This window comes from Muscardinus avellanarius, assembly GCF_963383645.1.
Source record: "Muscardinus avellanarius genome assembly, chromosome: 10".
Lineage (NCBI taxonomy): Eukaryota > Metazoa > Chordata > Mammalia > Rodentia > Gliridae > Muscardinus > Muscardinus avellanarius.
In genome coordinates this window covers 67,013,428-67,035,164 of record NC_137796.1, presented here as the reverse complement: position 1 = coordinate 67,035,164, position 21,737 = coordinate 67,013,428, and the positions used below count along the sequence as shown (strand labels likewise).

The window sequence follows — 21,737 nt, the reverse complement described above, 5'->3', positions numbered from 1 at the left end:
GGATAGCCTCAGCAGTTTAGTAAAACTCTGCTGCAAAATAAAAAAATAAAATAGGGCTGAGTGTGTAACTCAGAGGTAGAGTGCCTCTAGATTCAGCCCCCAGCACCAAAAAAAAAAAAAGGAGGGTGGTGGCTGGGAGTATAGCTTGGAACGATCCTGGATTCAATCTGCAATATCACAAAACAAACAAATGCTCACTGACTAATTCACCAGGAATGCCTTTTATAGCAAAAAAAAAAAAAATTAAATGTAAAAATCCCCAGCAAAGCCTGGCATGGTGGCGCACGCTTGTAATCCCCGTGCTTGGAAGGCAGAGACAGGAGGATCACGCAGGTTTGAAGCTAGCCTTGCTGGCTTAAGAGACCCTGTTTCCAAATAAAAATATAAAATAGGTCTGGGAGTGTAGCCCGGAGGTAGAAGGGTTCTGTCCCCAGGACCACCAAAATTAATAATAAATAAATAAATAATCTCCAGCAGGCCTCTCGTCTCCTTCAGCTGGAGGTCTACCACTCCTGGCCTGGGGCCTTGGCACTTCTGAAGAGCAGTGAGTGTTTTGAAGAAAGCTCATCCATCCCGGTTTGGCATTTTCTCATCAACAGTGCAGGTAACGCGTGGGTGCGAAGCCCACAGGAGCCACTGAGCACTCGGTGTGTAAGAAGCTCCTCCAATTCGCGCCAAGGGTGCTGGAAGGAGATTCGTCCTCGTCTGTGACCTGAGCCTCCATCGCCTGCTTTGGGTGGTGTGACCATCTCTCCACAGCCAAGCTACGGTTGTAGATCACACATCCTGTGGGGGAGATAGTTTGAGATTATGTAAGTGTACCTGCTGGCTCTTTTGAGAGAGTTCTGGTAGCAGCCTTCTGTTTCTGTCTCCCCTATTTCCTCTCTGTCTCTCCATCTCTCCCCTCGACCCTGGCAGCTGTTATCCCACGCTGTCACCAGGAGGGGGAGCCAAACTCAGGCGCACGTGGCCAGCTAAGGTCCCAAGGCAGCTCTCCTGGTTAGGTGCTTTGTCAATAGTTAATTCGAATAGGGCTTTTATTTATTTATTTATTTATTTATTTATTTATTTATTTGCGGGTCTGGTGATGAAACCCAGGTGCATTCTACCTCCGAGCTACACCCCCTGCCCTATTTTTAATTCTTTATTTTGAAACAGGGTCTCGCTAAGTTGCGAAGGGCCTCACTAAGTAGCTGAAGCTGTCCTCGAACCTTCATTCTCCCATCCTCAGCCTCCCTAATGCTGGGATTACAAGCGTGCGCCCCCACGCCCGGCTTTCGGGCTTCTTTTTAAAAACAGCTCTACAGAGATTTAACTTGTACACACAGAATGCAAATATTTCACATGCCCTCAGAGGGGCTTGGTGGTGCGTGCCTGTAATCCCAGTACTTGGGAGTGTGAGACAGGAGGATCACTGGATTGAGGACAGTCTCCGAAATTTAGCAAGACTCCCAGCAATTCAGTGAGACCCTGTTTCAAAATAAAGAATAAAAAATAGGGCTGGGGGTAGCTCGGAGGAGGAATGCCACTGGGTTCCATCCCTAGTACAAAAACAAACAAAAAAACAAAAACAAAAAAAAGCCAGGTGTGGTGGCGCACACTTTTAATCCCAGTACTTGGGAGGCTGAGACAGGAGGATCACGTAGGTTCAAAGTCAGCCTCAGAGGCTTACTGAGGCTATCCAGTAACTTAATGAGACCCTGTTTCCAAATCAGTATAAAATAGGTCTGGGAGTGTAGCCTGGAGGTATAAAGCCTCTGGGTTCCATCCCCAGTACCACACACACACAAAAAAAGGGCATACTTTTTTTAGCCGGGCACGGTGGCACACGCTTGTAATCCCTGCGCTTGGGAGGCTGAGACAGGAGGATCGCGCAGGTTCGAAGCCAGCCTCAGCTACTTAGTGAGGCTCTCAGCAGCTTAGTGAGACCCTGTTTCCAAATAAAATATAAAATGGGTCTGGGATTATAGCCCAGAAGTAGAAAGCCTCTGGGTTCCACCCCCAGTACCACCACCAAAAAAAAAAGGCATACTTATTTATTTATTTATTTATTTATCGGGTCTGGGGGTGGAATCCAGTAGCATTTGACCTCCTAGCTACACCTCCAGCCCTATTTTTTATTCTTTATTTTGAAACCGGGTCTCACTGAGTTCCAGAGGGCCTCACTAAGTAGCTGAGGCTGTCTGCGAATCGCGATCCTCCGGTCTAAGCCTCCCTAATGCTGGGATTACAAGCGTGAGCCACCACGCCCGGCAAAAGGCATACTTCTTAAAGTCTAAGACAGAGTAGACAGAATGGCTGGGTGGCTGAGGAGAGTGCAAGGGTTAGGCACGGTTGGGTGGAGAGTTTCAACCCTTTTATTTACCTCTCTCAGATTTTGTACAGGCCAGAAATCATCAGTGCCCGGCTTCTGGACAGGTAGCAGAGGGGAGTTCCAAGGAGACTTCCATGGGGTCAAATGCTAGATTCAAGAAGTCGTTTAATATGTTTTGCTGTTCCCTGCCTGCCCTTTAAGTTAATTGGGTATGCCTCGCTCTTTCTGGGAGTGCATTGCTGGCCAATTGTACCACAATCAGGGCTCGGTGTTTTGCTAGTCTCAGGGGATTATCTTCTGCCCAGACTCAGGGCCCCTGCGATTTTAATTTATTAGCTCACCCTGTTCTTTTTCATTTTGGTTATCAGTCTGGTCATTTAAGATATTCTTCACCCAGCTGAAAGGTTACAAGAATGTGTGAGGGGTCTAGCCAGCTTAAAGAAGCACTGTCGCCTTGAAACCAGATAGTAGCCTAGAGCTTTTGTAGCAAACCGGGCCTATCAGGGGGCGAGGACACTCTGGCATAACCAGAAATGAATGGTGCGTGATAGTTCCTTTTCCCAGATTAGTACTCCTGACTTTGGTCCAGGGGTAACTCAGTCTTCCCTGTTGCTCCCTGGATAGGTATTTTGTCTTTCGATAGGGGTCCAGCGTGCTGGGTCAATACTGAGAAGGTGGTTCCAGTGTCTACTGAAAAGTTAACAGGTGTGCCCCCTACATCCAGAGTTATCCTAGGCTCCCAGGGGCTCAATAGGAAGGAGCCCTGTTAGCCGGGCATGGTAGCGCACGCTTGTAATCCCAGCACTTGGGAGGTTGAGACAGGAGGATCGCTCAGGTTTGAAGCCAGCCTCAGCTACTTAGTGAGGTCTCAGCAACTTAGTGAGACCCTGTTTCCAAATAAAGTATAAAATAGGTCTGGGAGTATAGCCCGGAGTTAGAAAAGCCCCTGGGTTCCACCCTCAGTACAGAAGAAGGAGGAGGAGGAGGAGGAGGAGGAGGAGGAGCCCTGACTTCCTCTGTCCTCCTCAGTCTCTGCTAATTGTAGGACCGGCGTATGGGCCTTCTTTTTATTAGGGCACTCATTTTTCCAGCGGCTTTCCTCCTTACAGTAGGCACATTGGGTTTTGCTTAGCAGATGACACTCCTGACATTGTTTTCTGTCTTTCCCGGCTGCCCTTCTGGGTCCAGTGACCTCACCAGGGGGAATGGTTAATAAAAGTTTTGCCAGCCGCTTAGCCTGTCTATCCTCCAGAGAATCCCTGTTATTGAAGACTCGCTGGGTGACTTCCACCAACTCAGACAGCACCTTTCCCTTAAAGCCCTCCAATTTTTGTAGTTTCTAATATCTGTAGCCGATTGGAAGATGAAAGCCAGATTAATGGCCTATTTTCAGGGGCCTCCGGGTTTATGAGCATGTAAAGCTGGTAGGCTTCCAGGAGATGTTCTAGGAAGGCACTTAGTGCCTTTGAGGTAGAGCAGCCGCACGGACCCCATGGAGAAGAGTCTGGCAGTACCGGTCCAGAAACTCCTTCCTCGGTCATTATTGGGGGTCCTAGTTTGGGTGTGTGCTTAGGAAAACACCCTCTAGGCAGGCAGAATCTGAGGTGGGGTGTCCATTGGGCCCAGGACAGATTGCCACACTTCATAGCAAACACAGTGAAACGTTGAGAATGGAACTAGGGAGTCTCGAAGGAAGTAAAATACAAGCCAGGTTATCAAAAGCTGCTGCTTTATTCGGACCTGGCACCCTTGGGGAGTCAGCAGGCTGTGGGGGAAGGGACCAATGAGCCACGGGTTTGGAGAGTCGCGTGTAGTCCCAATTGGCTGGCTGAGTCACATGGCAGAGCGGAAGAACCGATGTTTTATATAGGCATGCCGATTCTCACGCAGCATCTGTAATCTCGCGATGTTTGGAGTCTGTCTCGCGATGTTTGGAGTCTCCTGATATCTGCGCGTCTGGCTTCCAGGGTTCTGCCTCCTGTTCCCTCCAAGGGGGTCACATGGGGGGAGGGGGACTCAACCTATCACACGTTCCCTTTCTTCAGAAGTAAAGAGTCTGAAGAAACTGCTGGCAGTCATCCCAAGTGGACTGGTGGGTAGAAAAGACCGATCCAAGGAGAGAGACGAGACCCAGGGGAGAGGGCTTTAGAAAAGAAGGGATTTTGATTGTTCCAGTTGTAAAGATTGCTAGTAGTGAAGGGGACATAGACCACGAAAGGGCCAGAGGGTGAGGGAGCCTGGTGCCGGGAAAGAATTGGTTCCTCCTTTGCCCATACGCAGAGCCTGCCTGATAATGGGAAGGAGAGGAAAGGGGAAGGGTGTCTGGAGAATCAGGAGTGGATGCGGCAAACGGGGGGATATGGAAGGAGAAGCAGAGGGTAAGGGGAATTTGGGAGGCGTTGGGGTCTGAGGACTAGTGGGGAGTTTGAAGAATCTCTGGAGGATTAGGGGTCGGGGAAGGAGAGGAATTAGAGATCTTAGGACACATGACAAGAATAGATTTCTTTGTCTGCAGCCATGAAGAGTGTGAAGGCAGGGGAACATGCGGGCAACCTGAAAGACAAACTTTAAACCATTTGGGTTTATCAAAGAGGGTGTCTATCCAGATTTGCATATAGGCAGCTTGATCTGAATGTCCGGGTTGACCAAAATCGACCCGTTGGACCCGGAGGGCAGAAGGAATGTTGTGCCCTTGGGTGGCCAGCTGACGTTAAAAGTCGGCCAGTCAATTTCACAGACTCTGCGGAGAGCAAAAGGGTCAACTGAGGTTCCATATCTAGCTGCGCATTTCTGAAAATCCTGAAGATGTTTAAGAAAATAGTGAAGGACGGTGGGACTTGAAGGCACAGGTGACCCCTGTTCTGTGATATAGCCCAGCTAAACAAAAGCACAGAGATAAATATCAAGATAAAAATCAAGATAAATATCAAGACAGAGATAAAGACTAAAAGACAATAGATATTTGGCCAAAACAGCACCTGAGCGTGAACGTCATCTCAGGAGCTCCCCTCTACCCAGGACCACGGAGGGAGGTGGAAATTTGGTCCCCGCTAGGATCTCCGATTATCTCTCACATATCTCCCTAGGGCCTCCAAAATGTTGTATGCAGGTACAGCAAGAAATGAGAGACTCGAGCCGGGCGTGGTGGCGCACGCTTGTAATCCCCGTGCTTGAAAGTGGAGAGAGGAGGATCGTGCAGGTTCGATGCCAGCCTCGGTGGCTTAAGAGACCCTGTTTCCAAATAAAAATATAAAAAATAGATCTGGGAGTGTAGCCCGGAGGTAGAAGGGTTTCCAGGAACCCCAGTACCACCAAAAGAAAAAGAGAGAGAGAGAGAGAGAGAGAGAGAGAGAGAGAGAGAGTGAGTGTGTGTGTTAGTCTAGGGGGCATGTGCCAATTGAAGCCTTTATTAGCTGGCCAGTGGCGATACCCTCAGTCCAGAAGTCTTGAGTGTAGGGGTGCCTACCAGCCATGTGTAGGGGTTTATAAAGGCAAACCAACAAACAGGGCCACATGTTCTACCAAAGCAACAATGTTATAGAAACAAGAACTTGGGGTTAGCCTCATGTTTCAACCTAGTTGAAACTGGAGGAGAGAATGAGTACAGGACCAGAACAACATGGCTGCCTGTTATAGAATGAGTTACTTTTGTTATTACAAGAGAATGGGTACAGAACAAAAACATGGCTGTCTAGTTACAGAATGAGCTACTTTTTGCAGTTTGGGGGTAGAACCCTGGGGCACTTGACCTCCGAGATACACCCCCTGCCCTATTTTTTTTTTTATTATTATTCTTTATTTTGAAACCAGGCCTCACTGAGTTGCAGAGGGCCTCACTAAGTAGCTGAGGCTGTCCTTGAACCTCAATCCTCCGGTCTCAGCCTCCTGAACACGGGGATTATAAGCGTGCGCCACCACACCAGGCAGAATGAGTTACTTTTGTTGTTACACTTAGAAAGTTGAGAAAGGGGGATTGCACAGGTTTGAAGCCAACCTAAGTCAACCTCACCGACTTTGTGAGGCTCTCAGCAACTTAGTGAGACCCTGTTTCCAAATAAAATATAAAGTAGGAAGCTCTGGGTTCCATTCCCAGCTACACACACACACACACACACACACACACACACACACACACACACACGTTGGATATGTTTATGGTGTAAGACATGACATTTCAATGTATGTTTGCATCATGGAATGATTGCATCTGGTTGATTAACACGTGCCACTTTACATGCTGCTTTTGTCGTGAGAACATTTAACATCTCTCAGCCATATTCAGGTATACATACAGTACCTTACCGACTACAGTCACCATGCTGTGGCACGGATGCCCAGGCCTTATTTCTCCTAACTGGAACTTCATAGCCTTCTTGTTTCATTTTGCTTTTGCGGTTCTGGGGTTGAAGCCCAGGGGCTTCTACCTCTAAGGACACCCTCAGTCCTTTTTATTTTGAAACAGAGTCTCACTAAGTCACTGGAGGTCTGGCTAAATTGCTGAGGCTGACCTCAACCTGCGATCCTCCTGTCTCAGCCTCCCAAATTCGGGGATTACAGGACTGTGCGACCATGCTGGGTGGAAAATGTAACTTTATCATTGAATCCTGTGCTAAAAATCCCCCAAACCAGGCCCCATTAGGGCCCCCACCAAAGATCTGAAAAGATAAGGATAACCTGAAATATGAAAATTATTTATTTAGGACAATCTCCTTGGGCATTGTTACACACACACACACACACACACACACACACACACACACACACCCCACTCTGAGTAATTTAAGCAAAAGGGATACCTAGCCAGGTGTGGTGGCACAGTCTTGTAATCCCAGTACTTGGGAGGCTGAGACAAGAGGATCATAGGTTCACAGCCAGTCTCAAAAATCTACTGAAGCCTTCTCTAACTTAATGATACACTGTTTCAAAATAAACAAAAATAAAATAGGGCTAGGGGTGCAGCTCAGAAGTAGAATGCCCCTGAGGTCAATCCCCAGTACCACAAAAAAAGGGGGATACCAATGTATTAGACAAGAAAGCCAATCAGGAAGCGGATGCGGCACCCCAAATGGGCTTGCAATGACAGGTTTTTGTCATCCTCATACACCTCCTCCCAACCACCCATCACAAAAGTCTACTAGAAAAAGAAGAGCTGTGGACCCCAAATCTGTCTCTTACTTGCCCACATTCTCCCTTGACTGTATATTTCCTCCGATAAAATCTCTGTCTTTGTCTCTGACTGGCGGGAGCTGACATTTTCTTCCATCACAGAAGCCACGGAGCCTGCAGGCCCCAGCTGAGTTCCTCTCTCTGTCACTGGGACTCCTCGAAGCCTGCTGGGCACATCTTCTCTCCCAGACATTCCCACACAAGGGCAAGTGGAGCTGGGCTGGGATCCACCCTGATCTTCATGCAGTTGTCTAATTTTCATTTTCTCAAGTCTCATGACCTTTAAGCAGGACTATTTTAAAACACCCTAGTGTGCTTTTGTAAGGTTGTACAATTGCCATTTCACCTATTTCTGAGTTTGGGGACTTTTCCTGAAGGACAGGTGTGTACCTCCTCCTGCCCCCTCCCAGTGATGGACACTGCTGCCCTGGCCATTCTGCCATCCAACAAGCCTTTGACAAACAGTACCACGTGTCTGTTTACTGGATGTGTGTGAGGTTCTGTCTGGTTGGGGGAATGGGCTCACTGGGTCATGAGACACAGTCTTGTGTTCCAAAATGGTTCTATCTGCAGTGCCCTGGGTCTCTACCTGTAGGGCACTCAAAGGTTTCTACTGCCCATGGGGCAAGTTTGTTTTTTTGTTTTAAGTTCTTTTGCACGCAGTTTATCTCTAGCTTCAAATTCCCTTTTTTTTCTTTTTTCTTTTTTTTGGTGGTACTAGGGTTCCTGGAAACCCTTCTACCTCCGGGCTACACTCCCAGACCTATTTTATATTTTTTTAAATTTGGAAACAGGGTCTCTTAAGCCAGCGAGGCCGGCTTCGAACCTGAGTGATCCTCCTGTCTCTGCCTCCCAAGCGCCGGGATTATAAGCGTGCGCCATCACGCCTGGCCAAAGCCCCTTATTTTTATGTTTACTTTTTGCACTGGGGATTGAATCCAGGGATATTCTACCTCCAAGCTACACCCCCATGCCTTTTTATTTTGAAACAGGGTTTTACTAAATTACCATGCACTAGCCTCAAGCCTGTGATCCTCCTGTCTCAGCCTCCCAAGTGCTGGGATCACAGGTGTATACCACTGCACCCAGCCTGGTCTTGGCCATTTCTCAGGGTCCGCACTCTTGTCAGAGTCTCTGTTTACACATGAAAATAAAATTTTTATGCTTTCCTCATATCAATCTGTTTGTCAGTTTGATACCTGGGTCCAGGTGAAGATCCCTTCTAAGAATTAAGGTGAACATCAAGGACCTTCAGCTCCCCTATACCAGGCAGCAGGGGCTGGGTGGTTCTGCAGCAGATTCCTGGTGCTGGAGCAGGTGCCAAGAGACCACGCAAAGCTGGCCCAGCACCGCGCTGCAGGGACCCAGGAGCCTGCTGGGGGGCGATCCTCCAAGGTGTGGGAGGACTGGGAGGGAGCAAAGTCTGCACACTGGAGAGGGCCGGCTGCAGGCTGTACCTGACTCCAGCTGGAGACTGGAGGATTCCTCTTGGCAAGATGGGCCGTCCAAGAGGCCTACTGACACTTAGGTTTGGAGTCCTTCCAAAAACACAGGGTAACCGGGCCAAAGCAGTAACCCTACTAGGGGCACCATCATAAATTATACAACTGGAAGCTGGACGTGGCAGCACATACCTGTAATCCTAGTACTTGGGAGGCTGAGACAGGATTGCAGGTTTAAGGCCAGCTTCAGCAATTTAACAAGATGCTCAGCAACTCAGCTAGACCCTTTCTTAAAAATTGTAAAAAGGGCCGGGCGTGGTGGCGCACGCTTGTAATCCCCGCGCTTGGGAGGCAGAGACAGGAGGATCGCGCAGGTTCGAAGCCAGCCGCATGCGCTGACTTAGGAGACCCTGTTTCCAAATATAAAATGTAAAAAGAGGTCTGGGAGTGTAGCCCGGAGGTAGAAGGGCTTCCAGGAACCCCAGTACCACCAAAAAAAAAAAAAAAAAGTAAAAAGGGCCGGGGGTGTAGCCTGGGGGTAGAATGCCCCTGGGTTCAACCTCTAGTACCAAGTGTCCGTGTGATACACACACACGCGCACCACTGCTCAGACAGGAGTGTGTCCTGACTGAAGCTGCAGTCCAGATCTGAATCCGGGCTGATGGTGGGTACCTTCTGTGGGCTCACCCCTGCCTCTGGAGGATGGAAGTGTGGTAAGCCCCACCCTTTGTTACTTCACCAGCAGGGTCCCAAATGGGAACCACGAAAGGCAGCCCCAGAACGCCCCAGGCCCAGCCCCTCAGCCCCAGAAAGGCCACTGCGGCACACAGAAAGGAGCCTGAGACTTCATCCAGTCAGCGACTTTATTACTCGTGGGTGCTGGTGAACTGTCCTCTCAAGGAGCGTCCTCGGCGCAGGTGTCTGTCCCTCCTGTGCCTCTGCCTGTCAGAGCCACAGCCCGTGCCCTCTCCCACCCCTAACCTGTCCTGGAGACAGGATGGCCCCTTCCCGGGCCTCCCTCACCAAGGCAGCCTTCCAGGGGGCCTTCCCTGAGCTACTTTTCTTCTGCAACTGGGTCCTGGGGAACCTACCTCTGCTCCTGCAGGGAAAGGGTGGCAGGGATGAGGGACGGAGCGGGAGAGGAGGCTGAGGACCCCGGGACGGAGAAGCCTGAAGGGGCAGTGATGCGGGGGGGAGGGGAAGGACTCCCGGCCGGAGGCGCTGGGGCGGGGTGCGATGGAGGTTGCCGCTGTGGCGACGGGGCTGCCAGGCTACCCCAAGGGCCAGGGCGGGAAGGCGCCGCCACCTCCCTCGGGGCCCGGTGCAGCGGCGCCCTGCGCGGCCGCGGCCCGGCCGTGGATGCGCTGGTGGCGCAGCACATGCTCGCGGCGCCCGAAGCCCTTGCCGCACTCCCAGCAGGCGAAGGGCCGCGCGCCCGAGTGCGTCTTGCGGTGGCGCACGAGGTGCTCGCGCCAGTAGAAGGTTTTGCCGCACTCGCAGCAGGCGTGCGGCTTCTCGCGCGCGGGGAGCGGGCGCAGCGCGGGCCCCGGGCCGCCGGGGTGCGTGTCGCGGTGCCGCCGCAGGTGCTCCTTGCGGCGGAAAGCCTTGCCGCACTCGGGGCAGGCGTGTGGCTTCTCGCCGGAGTGGCTCTGCCGATGGCGCAGCAGGTGGGCCGGCTTCAGGGGCGTCTTGCCGCACTCGGGGCAGGACACGGCGCCCGGGGCCACCAAGAAGGCCGGCAGGCAGGGCACCGGCTGGGGGCTGCCCGGCTCCTGCTTGTAGGGGCGCGCGGGCTGGGCGTCCCCTGCCTCTGGCAGCTCGGCCCTTGGGGCCGCGTCTCCTAGGGAAAGGCCAGGGTGGGGGTTAGCTGTGGCTAGGAGGGCAGACAGGCCAGCGGCCGGGGGCGGGGTGGGCGCAGGCGGTCAGTTTATTCCCCAGGTGAGCAGGACTAGCGGGGACCTGGCCCAGTAAACACTGGACGGATGGGCTGCCGCGAGGGGGCCGAGCGTGCAGGAAAGGGTAAGGAGGACAGCTGGTGGAGCGGGAGCTGAGAGGCAGCTGGACAGCTGAGTGCCAAGGCCCGCATTGGCGTGGATGGAGTGTGGGGAGACCTGGTGGCTGGAGGGCTGAGAGAAGAGGGGTGCGTAGTGCTGGAGGGAGGTCTGGATGGACCAGCAGGTAAATTATGGGGATGATGATGGGTGGCAGACAGTCCTTTCTCCAGGTTTCTCATCTGCTCGGTGGGTTTCGAGGGGCCCAGAAACCTTGGTCTCCACGTTTTAAGACCTGAGCTCAGCTTGACCCTCCCGCCTGAAAGGTGGGCTGGCCCCCAGCGCAGGCTCCATCCAGGGGTGCCCCTGGATGAGACAGACCTGTGGGCTGAGGGCTGCCCACCGGGCTGATGGTTAAGGGAAACCACTGGGAAGAGTCTGCCTTCATTGCTGTCAACCCCAGAAGGGATTCTGGGTGCCCCAGGGTCTGTGGGAAGGCCTGGCAGATACTGTGGTGAGGAGGCTCTGGACAGGCTGCTGGTCCACTCCTAGCTGGCACCACTTTCCCTACCCACATGATACAGGCAGCAACGGCTCACACACCCAATCACCACTCATCACTGAGTGCTGGAAAGTGGCCACTGACCTGCCCTTCTAAGCCTGAGCTCCCCAAAGACAAGGACATTTCAGAGTTCTCTAGTCCTAGTGCTAGTGATTGACAGCAGGTGTCTTTTCTCAATCCCTACCTCAGCCTGGGAGACAAGGGACCCCTGATGCTGGGGTCAACAAGAAAAATATGGGAAGGGGGCCAGCGGCTCACCTAAGGGAATCATCCCACTATCTTCCTTTCCAACACTGACCCCGGAGCCTTCTGTCACATCCCGAGGTCCTCGCACAGTTGATGAGTGATCTGGGGAGGTCGCTGGTCCCTGGAACAAGAGATACCACATTCCAAATCGAGGAATAAGTCTGTATTTCTCTCCTTCTCTTGCCCCACCTTTAGCCAGTCATCAGATCCTGTTCTGCGCTCTGAATAAAACAGCCTGTGCTGGAGGCTGCTCAGGCCTCCTTGTGGAGGGGCCCCTGGGTGAGGACTGAGTCCTGCAGCAACCACAGTGAACGCGGGCTACCCAACCTCAGCCAGCCTTGGGTGGCCAGAAATGCAGCCTGCCCACCACCTTCAAATCTGGCCCACAGGAACTGTGGGATTAGGTGCTGATGATTTCGGCACAAGTTTGGTGTGATTTGCAGCAGATAGCTAACTTGCTTACTTGTTAAAATCTCTCTTTAGCTTCTTGCTGCCATTTGGGTGAACTGCAGGGGAACATGTAAGGCTTATTATTATTATTGCAGATTGAAACCAGGGCATTCTTGGAGCCACACCACAAAGTGTGTGTGTTTGTGTGTGTGTTAGTGTTGGTAGGGATGGAGTCCAGGAGCATTCTACCTCTGAGCTACATCCCCCCCACCCTATTTTAAGAAACAGGATCTCATTATAAGTTGCTAAGGCTGGCCTCAAACCTGCGATCATCCTGTCTAAGCCTCCCAAGTACCCTTTTTATTTTGAAACAGGGTCGTGCTAAGTGTCTTGCTATGTTGGTTGCTAAGGCCATCCTTAAAACCAGTGATCCTCCTGTCTCAGTCTCTTGACTCATAGGCATGCACCACCGTGCCTAGCTTTTATGAGCATATATTGGCAATTTGTATCACCCAAGAAAGCAGTCTGTTTTTCTGGGCTCTAGATGCCTGAGCAAGACACAAAGACGCCCTCAGCTCTCCGTCTGCAGGTGTTCCGCCCTACTCGTTTTCACCACTGACTTTTCCTTTTGTCCCTGACCAACTTTTGTGCCTGGTCACCTTGCTTATGCTTTGTGCTACTTTTATTTTTCTAAAAAATGATTTGGGGCTTTAATGATTAACACGTTTCCCTCATTTCTGCTTTTGTGCCTACTTGTTCATTTTAGCTGGTTTCCTGAGCTCCTGGCTGCCTTTGGAGCTGGGATTCCCCTTCTATCCTGACATGAGAAGGGCTGACAGTGCTCACCAGCCACTGCTGCCACCCCTCTTTCCAACTACCAGCTTTGCTTGGGGTTTCCTGAACTGACAGGTGCCCTGCCCCCGCTGCCTCAAGTAATCCTCTTTGGCTATTGTATTCTAAGTCCAGATGCTGGGTGTCTATAACCAAGTCATTCAATCTCTCTGGGCAGATCAGATTCTCTACAGAAACGGAGAAGCAGGTAGTGCCCTGGCCTTCTGTGTCAAAACCACATATTTCATAGCAGGGCGAAGGTTATTCACAATCCCATTTGTAATCCCATTTTTAGCACCTACTACATACGAGGGGTTATGCTAAGAACCGGGACACATCAGTGAACAAGGAAGACAAAGCAACCAGGTGTGGTGGTATACACCTGTGCTGGTGGTTGGAGGCCAGCTCCAGCAACTTAATGAGACCATTTCTTTTTGTATGTGTGAGGTACTGGGGATTGAACGCAGGGGCGTTCCATGCCTGAGCTACACCCACAGCCATTTTTATTTTTTTATTTTGAAATATGGTCTCACAGCAGGGAATGGTGGGCGGCACATGCCTATAATCCCAGTACTTAGGAGGCTGAGACAGGAGGATTGCAGGTTTGAGAACAGCCTCAGCAACTTAGTGAGACCCTGTTACAAAACAAAAAATAAAATAGGGCTGGGTGTGGTGGTGGACATTTGTAATCCCAGTACTTTGGAGGCTGAAACAGGAGGATTGTGGTTCGTGGCCAGCCTCAGCTACTTAGTAAGACCCTCTGCAACTTAGTGAGACCCTGTTTCAAATATAAAAGAATAAAAATTAGGGTTGGGGTTTTGCTCAGAGGTAGAATGCCCCTGGGCTCAATCCCCAGAACCACACACACACACACACACACACAAAAAAAAAAAAAAAAAAAAAAAAAAGCAAAGAAAAGAGAAGCCGGGTGTGGTGGCACACACTTGCAATCCCCACACTTGGGAGGCTGAGATAGGAGAATTGCACAGGTTTGAAGCCAGCCTCAGCTACTTAGTGAGGCTTTCAGTAACTTAGTGAGACCCTGTTTCCAAATAAAATATAAAATAGGTATGGGAGTATAGCCCAGAGGAAAAAAGCCCCTGGGTTCCACCCCCAGTACCACCAAAAAGAAAAAAAAGAAAAAAAAAAGTGTCTCACTAAATTGCTGGGGCTGTCCTCAAATCTGTGATCCTTCTGTTTCAAAATAAAACAAAAAGCTGTAGTGGCATTGCACGCTTGCAATCCCAACGTTTGGGAGGCTGAGACAGGAGGATCATGGTTCGTGGACAGCCTCAGCTACTTAGTGAGGCCCTTTGCAACTCAGTGAAACCCTGTTTCAAAATAAAGAATAAAAAATATGGCTGAGGTGTAGCTCAGAGATAGAATACCCTGGGTTCAATCCCCAGTACCAAAAAAAAAAAAAAAAAAAAAAAGTAGCTTGGAGGTACCCCTGTGTTGAATCCCAGTACCACAGGGGGTGGGATGGAGCAAGCTTCTGGGTGGTTTCCAGTGACAGCTGTTTACAGTAGCACAGACACCTTCTTTCAGGCATCCTCATCCTTCTCAACCTGTGATGCACTGGTGAGGTGAGAACTCTGATAGTCAGCAATCACAGGCTGGAGGCCCAGCCGTCCTAGGCAGCACTTCCCAGCGCTAGGCTTCCCATGCCAGCACCACAGCTGGGCAGCGGCTCACCCCACCCGTGCCCCTGTCCTTCAACACCTTTACCTAGAGTTCCACTTACTTAAATAATTCTTTGTCACTCTAAGATATGGAAAGACAGCATCCTGTGTTGTCACACACTGCTGTGGGGGCAGTTAGTGCTGTTCGGACCCCATGGCAGAGGACGGCTGGGCGCCTTGTGGACCCTCCATGCCTGGCCCCACTCCTCCCTTGGCTGCAAGGAGCCAGGATGGCCCAGAGCTGCTCCCAGCAAGCTCCAGGTCCTTCCAAAGGACCATCAAGCATGCTGTGGTCCAGCTGCTCCTGCTGTGCAGCTGCTGGAATAGGAAGCAGCTCCTTGCCCTCCTTTCCTAATGGATATTCCCTGCCCTCCCCCCTGCACCCAGCCTGGGGCCACACCGTATTTCCAGGGGGTCACAGTACTTTGTTAAGCATCTGTTTAAGTGCAGTGCCTCTACACGCTGAGGGCCCTGCAGAGGTAGCAGCCAGTGAAGCCCTCCTGGATCTCTGCCCGCCCGCCTGTCCGCCCGGGGCTCACCCAGAGCTCCTCTAGCAGGGCCACAGCCTCCTCCCCACTCCGGGGCTGCCGGCTGCACACCCAGGCCTGGGTGTCGGCAGGTAGAGCGCTCAGGAACTGCTCCAGCACCAGCAGCTCCAACATCTGCTCCTTGGTGTGCACCTCGGGCCGCAGCCAATCCCGGCACAGGGCGCGGAGCAGCCCCAGCGCCTCACGGGGCCCAGGGGCATCGCCCAGGTGGAAGTGGCGGAAGCGGTGCCATGGGGAGTCCAGGGTCAGGGCCTCGGCTGCCAGACCCTCCTGTTTCACTGGCTGTGGTGCCGGCACCTCCATGGGGCCTTCTGGGTTGGGGCCAGCAGCACCTGTGGGGAGGGAAATTTGGCAAGGTAAGGGCCCAGCGTAGTCTTCCCAGAAACTTCCACCTGCTGCTGTGGGTGTAAGAACGTGGGGGTCCAGACACGGGGCTGAAGCCTGGCAGCATCAGGGACCCACTCCCAGCTTAACCGGCCCTCTGCCGTGCCACCGGGAGTAAGTGCCATTGCCCGTGTGCCCTGGTTCCCTCCCTGTAGATGAAGCACTCACCAGGTAGGCAGGGGGTGGGGGAATAGACCATACAAGGTCCCCGAGGTGCTGCACATTGCTGCTCAGGGCTGAAGAGAGGGTGGTTTTCATTCTCCCTCCTAGGGCTGACTATATGCTTACTCTGTTCTGGGCACAAACTCTTCACTATGGCCACAAGTCTGCACAAAGCCTAGCACCAGCCTACCTTCTCATCTTACCTCTCCATCTCCCTGGTTCCCTACACTTCAGCTACACGGGATCCCTTCTAACACTCAGACTGAAAGCCGGCTCCTTCCTCAGGGTCTCAGCACGCGCTGTCTCCTCCCCGGGTGCTCCCCTGGCCCTTTCTCAGCCAGCTGCTCTTTGTTGAGGCCCCAATGCACTTATCCCCTGCTGGAAAGACTTCCTAGATTGTCGTCCACTCTACCACAGCGTCCACACAAGATCCCCCAGTCCCTGTTATGTCACCATGACTAGTTTCCCTTTTTTTTTTTTTTTTGGTACTGGAGAAGACTGAACTCAGAAGCATTCTACCTCCGAGCCACATTTCTAGCTCTACTTTTCTTTCCTTTCTTTTGTTGTACTGGGGATGGAACCCAGGGGCATTTAAACTCTAAGCTATAGCCCCAGCCCTACTTTTTATTCTTTATTTTGAAACAGGGTCTCACTGAGTTGCAAAGGGCCTAAGTAGCTGAGGCTGTCTGCGAACCATGATCCTCCTATCTCATCCTCCCAAATGCTGGGATTACAAGTGTGTGCCACCATGCCCAGCTCCTATTTTTTATTTTTATTTTGCAACAGTGTTTCACTAGGTTGAGGAGAGTCTCACTACTTGCAGAGGCTGTCAAGCCTGCAATCCTCCAGTCTCAGCCTCTCAAGTACTGGGATAATGAACGTGTGCCACCATGTCCGGCGACTAGTTTCCTTTTAGCATTTAACAGGGTCTGCCATAAGTCCTATTTGTATGCCATCTTCCCTCCACAGAGTTTGAGCTTCAGGAAGGCAAGACTCCACATATTCCAAGCCCAAAATGCTGGTGGGTGCTCAGAAATTTTACAGATGACCAATGGGCTCATGAGGGTGGTATCATTACTCCCGCTTCTGCAGACAGAGAAAGTGAAGGTGGCTTACACAGGGACACAGCTAGAAAGTAGCAGAACCTGCACTCACACCCTCCTCTACCTGCCCCCCAAACTAGGCTGCAGCCTCACCTCCCACCCACCCAGCCATCCATTTAAGGGCTGATTAAGGTGGGGGTGGCGGCACACCCTGTAATCCCAATACTTGGGAGGCCGAGACAGGAGGACTTCAAGGCCTGCTTCAGCAACTTAGTGAGACCTGGTTTCCAAAAAAAGAGGGAGGGATGACTGGGGTACAGATCTCAAGTAAAATGTCACTAGGTTCAATCCCCAGTATTAAAAAAAAAAAAAAAGTTGAGCTGGGCATGGTGGCACACGCTTGTAATACCCACGCTTGGGAGGCTGAGACAGGAGGATCGCGCAGGTTTGAAGCCAGCCTCAGCTACTTAGTGAGGCCCTCAGCAACTTAGTGAGACCCTGTTTCCAAATAAAATATAAAACAGGTCTGGGAGTATAGGCTGGAGGTAGAAAGCCTCTGGGTTCCACCCCCAGTACCACCAAAAAAAAAAAGTTAAGGACTGATTAACTTCAGAGCGGGCAGGGTGGGATTCCTAGAAGACTTCAGCCAGAGCAAATCTCAAAAGCTGCAGAGGTTTGCTGCTGTGAGAAAGACCACTGGGCCCTGGAGAGGAACTTGAGTCCCAGGGAGTGCAGGCTTTCAGCTGGCAGGTTATAAGCCCTGGGTAATCACAGGTCACCAAGCCTGGGCTGTGCAGATGCAGAGCAAGCCTCATGGGAAATGGACTCTTTCCCAGGGCCACCCAATCCAGGGCCCGCCACTGAGAAAGCTCATACTAAGTAGTAAAGTACAGTCGCTCCATCCTATAAATCAGCCCTGTTGCCCAGTGAGTAGGCCACCTGTGTGAAGTCAGCTATGACCCTGTTGTCTAACTGGCTATGTCACATGTCCAGCCCAGAGCCAGGCACCAGGATGTCCCAGTAGGTGGCCACAGAGTGGCATCTGTCTTATAGCACTGCCCTGCCTAGTTCTCCTAACGGCCTATAAGCCGGGGGCCCATCATACGGGAGAAATGCAGAGTGATGGAGATGAAAAGATGAAACAGAACCCAGACCCGACTCCAGAGCCGGTGCCAGCACCTCCTCAGGCTGTATTAATACCATGATTAAGAGTCAGGCTCTAGCCGGGGTGTAGTGGTGCACACCTGTAATCCCAGTACTTGGGAAGCTAAGATAGGAGGATCACAGGCTTGAGGCCAGCCTCAGCAACTTTGTAAGGCCCTAAGCAACTTAATGAGACCCTGTTTCCAAATAATGACATAAAATAAGGCGGTGGGAAGGGGTGTGTAGCTCAGAGATAGAATGTCTTAGGTTCAATCCCTAACACCACTCAAAAAAAAAAAAAAAAAAGTCAGGCTCTGATCTGGGTGTGGTGATGCACACCTGTAATTCTAGTACGTGGGAGGCTGAGACAGGAGGATTGAAGGTTTGAGTCCAGCCTCAGCAATTTGGCAACAACTCAGCAATGCCCTGTTTCAAAATAAAAAATAAAATGGGGTTAGGGGTGAAGCTCGGAGGCAGAATGCCCTTGGGTTTGACTCTAGTTTAAAAAAAAAACAAAAACAAAAAAACAAAAAAACTGACCAGCCAGGCATGGTGGCACACTCTTGTAATCCCTGCATTCGGGAGGCTGAGACCAGAGGATCACTGTTCACGGACAGCCTCAGCTACTTAGTGAGGCCCTCTGCAACTTAGTGAGACGCTGTTTCAAATTAAAGAATAAAAACTAGGGCAGGAGGTGTAGCTCAGAGGCTGAATGCCCCTGGGTTCCATCCCCAGACCTGCAAAAAAAAAAAAAAAAAAAGGCCACCTGGCTTCAATGTTCAACTCTGCCACTCATCAGCTATGTGACCTTGGCTTGGTTGAGTTTATTTTCTTAACCTGTGACATAGGGCTAATAACTCCTTCAAGTGGAAGCATGAATTAGAAATGGCCCAGCATAAAATGCGCCACAAGGACCTGTTTGCCTACTCTTGAGTTTCTCAACCTCAGCATAAATGGCATTTGGGACTGGATGATTCTGCGTTGCCGCAGGCTGTGTTGGATAGTGTAGCATCATGGGCCTTATCCAGCTAGATGCCAGAGGCGCTTCCTAGGTGTGACAACCCAACATGAAGCTAGACCTCCCTCTGTTTCCTGCGAGAACAAAACCATCCCTGGCTGACAGCCAGTGGCCCACTGGACAAATATTTACTGAGAGAACAAGGGTTCTGGAGCAAATTCTGGCTCTGCCACCTACCAGGTATGTGTCCTTGGACAAGGTACAAGGGCACTTTTTACACATTGTCTCCATTTCCTCGGCAATGGTGGCAAAAAAAAAAAAAAGCACTAGTCCAAGAGCCACCTCGAGAATTAATATAGGGAAAACAAAAATGCTGAGACCAGCAACAGGAAATAAGCGCTCAGCCTAGGCGTTCGAGTTAGCATTTACTGTTAAAACTCGGTCCTAAGTCCCTTGCGAGGTGTTGTGGGAAACAGCTACGAAACAGGCACACAGATTTAAAAATAACGATAAACTGGAACAGGCGCTAACATGGGAAGTAGAAGGGGACTGCATCCGGCCGGGGGAGGGGGCGCCTTCAGACCAGCAGACAGACAGTCCCTGCGCCCTTTGCCCACATTAATACATCCATCCCCTTGCCACGAGCTAATGAGGTTAGTGTTTTTAAATCGGGAAAGAAAGAAGTGGGCCAGTGATTTTATCCTCGGGAGCCTCAAGCCTGCGAAGTGCAGGTGCGCTGCGGTGTCCGCGCCGCGCCCCGCGCCCGCGTTACAAAAACCTACCCCGGCGGCCCTCCGCGCGAATTCCCCCAGAGGCGGGTCCCGCGCCCGCCCGCCCGCCCCGCACGCCGCTTCCGGCCCCCTCCCCCGCCCGCGGGCCCGCCCCTCCCCCGCTCAGCTCGCCCGCCAGGCCCGCCCGCCGCCCGCCCCTCCCCCGCCGGCCTCTCTCCCCTCCCCCTCCCCCGGGCCTCCCTCCTCGGGCCCCTCTCCTCGGGCTCGTCCGTCCCTCGTCCCACCCTCCCCCGAGTCCTTCCCTCCTTTCCCCCTCGCTCACCTTACTCTCCTAGGCGAGGCCCCCCAAACCTTATGACCTTCCCGTACAAGCGCACAAAGCTCACCGGGACTCCATGCCCCCGCAGGCTTTGCGCCAAATTCACCCGACCCCTCTTCCCTCCAGCACCCACACCCGGAGTAGCCCGTTCCGCCCAACAAATCCCCCTCCTCCCCGGCCTGGCCGGGGACTACATTTCCCAGCAGGCATAGAGGTAAAAGGGCGCTTCCCATTGCTCCTCGCGGTGGTGACGTTCGCACGTCTGCGTGTCCCCGCCTGGCGTCTCCGGCAGCGTTAGAACTACATTTCCCAAGATGCACCGGAGCGTAGCCTGCGGCCTATTGGCTCCCGCTGGAACAAATTGAGCGCTCCAGTTTTCGGACTGTGTCTCTACGGAAGGTTTGAGGGAACTTCTCACTGGGCCGCGCGCAAGCCCTGGGCATGCGCAGGCTTGCCAGCAGGCGGTCGGCCTGGGTGGCGTTGTCATGGAGACTGGCAAAGGCTGGGCCCTGCCAGGCTCTAGGGAGGTCCGGTCTTTCCCCTAGAGCAGCGGGTCAGAGGGAGGAGGAGGAGACCCGGCCAGAGTTCTCCGCCAATCAGCGTTACGGGCCCCTCTCCTTGACAACGGGACTCAGCTTTGTCCTCCTTAGGGCTGGCAGAACTAAACCCGGAGAGAGAGTGGCTGGGGCCGGCGATCCGGGCTCAGCCCTCGCCGTGGCCTCCCTTGCCCTCCTGTGGGTCGGGAGGTTACTGCCTGCCACGAGGCCTCTCTGTGCCCTGTCGGACCGACTGCTGCCCCATCCCAGCCCCCCCCCCCCTCCCCCAGGATGTTTGAAGATCAGCTAAACCGGGCGTGGTGGCTCATGTCTGTAATCCCAGGACTGGTGAGGCTGAGGCAGGAGGATCTCAGGATCGAGGACAGCCTCAGCAACTTATCGAAACCTGCTTATAAATAAACAAATTAATTAAATGGGCTGGGAGTGTAGCTCAGAAGGAAAAGGAGAAGGAGGAAGCCGAGCGCACACTTGTAATCCCTGCGCTTGGGAGGCTGAGACAGGAGCATCTGGGTTCTCAGCCAGCCTCAGATACTTAGGCCCTTAAAGAATAAAAAATCAAGCTGGGGGTGTACTCGGAGGTAGAATGCCCCTGGGTTCAATCCCCAGCACCATAAAAAAAAAGAGGAGTTGTTCAGTTGGTTCCGTTTATGAAAGGCTCCACAGCGTGTTGCTTCCTCAGCACAGCACAGTTAGGAGAATCTGATCTCTCTGCCTACACCTCTGGGACAGATGTGAGACTCCATACAATGAAATGGATGACAGTAGCTGGGATATGTGCATTTGTGTACGTGTGTGTGTGGTGCTAGAGTTATGGTTGTAAATGGTGCTATGGGCTCTTTATTTAAAGTTTGTTGAACTGGAAGTTAAAACTAATAGGCAGCTTGGTGCAGCTTTAACAAGTAACAAGTCTTTATTACAAAATCAGTAGGAAATAGAGAAGAGAAAGAAAAAGCAGCATGCTGGCAATGCACACCTGAAAGCATGAAAATGTAACTGACCCCTGCTCCATCCCTAGCCTTTAACTAGATTTTGTATTGGTATCTTATCAGTGTTACCGAGGCAATGGGCTAGTAACTTATTTCTTAGCCAGGTGGTGCCTCTTTGTCTAAGGAGAATGCACTTACTAAGTGCAGGGGTCAATAATCCACCTGGCTTTCACCTCTATTGTATTGAGCAGTATTGGTTGCTTATCAATTATGGGTGCTTTGAAGCAGCAGATGAAGTTTACCTTTCCTATACCTAGACCAGGTCACAAAGGATAGGAGGTA

The 21,737-nt window shown here is 51.9% G+C and overlaps 1 protein-coding gene across 2 annotated transcripts; it reads right to left on the bottom strand.

Annotated features, from left to right (window-relative positions):
- Positions 1–10,193: 10,193 nt before the first annotated feature.
- ZNF444 (zinc finger protein 444) lies at positions 10,194–15,502 on the bottom strand (the record flags this gene model as incomplete). Of its 2 annotated transcripts, none has more annotated exons than XM_080703134.1 (3): positions 10,194–10,762; positions 11,734–11,842; positions 15,164–15,502. In XM_080703134.1, the coding sequence occupies 3 exons, from the start codon at positions 15,473–15,475 to the stop codon at positions 10,194–10,196; spliced, it is 990 nt and encodes a 329-aa protein (XP_080559260.1). The 2 variants fall into 2 exon arrangements, with proteins under 2 accessions (XP_080559260.1, XP_080559259.1); XM_080703133.1 differs by having other exon boundaries at positions 10,194–10,759; positions 15,164–15,475.
- Between the last annotated feature and the right edge of the window lie 6,235 nt (positions 15,503–21,737).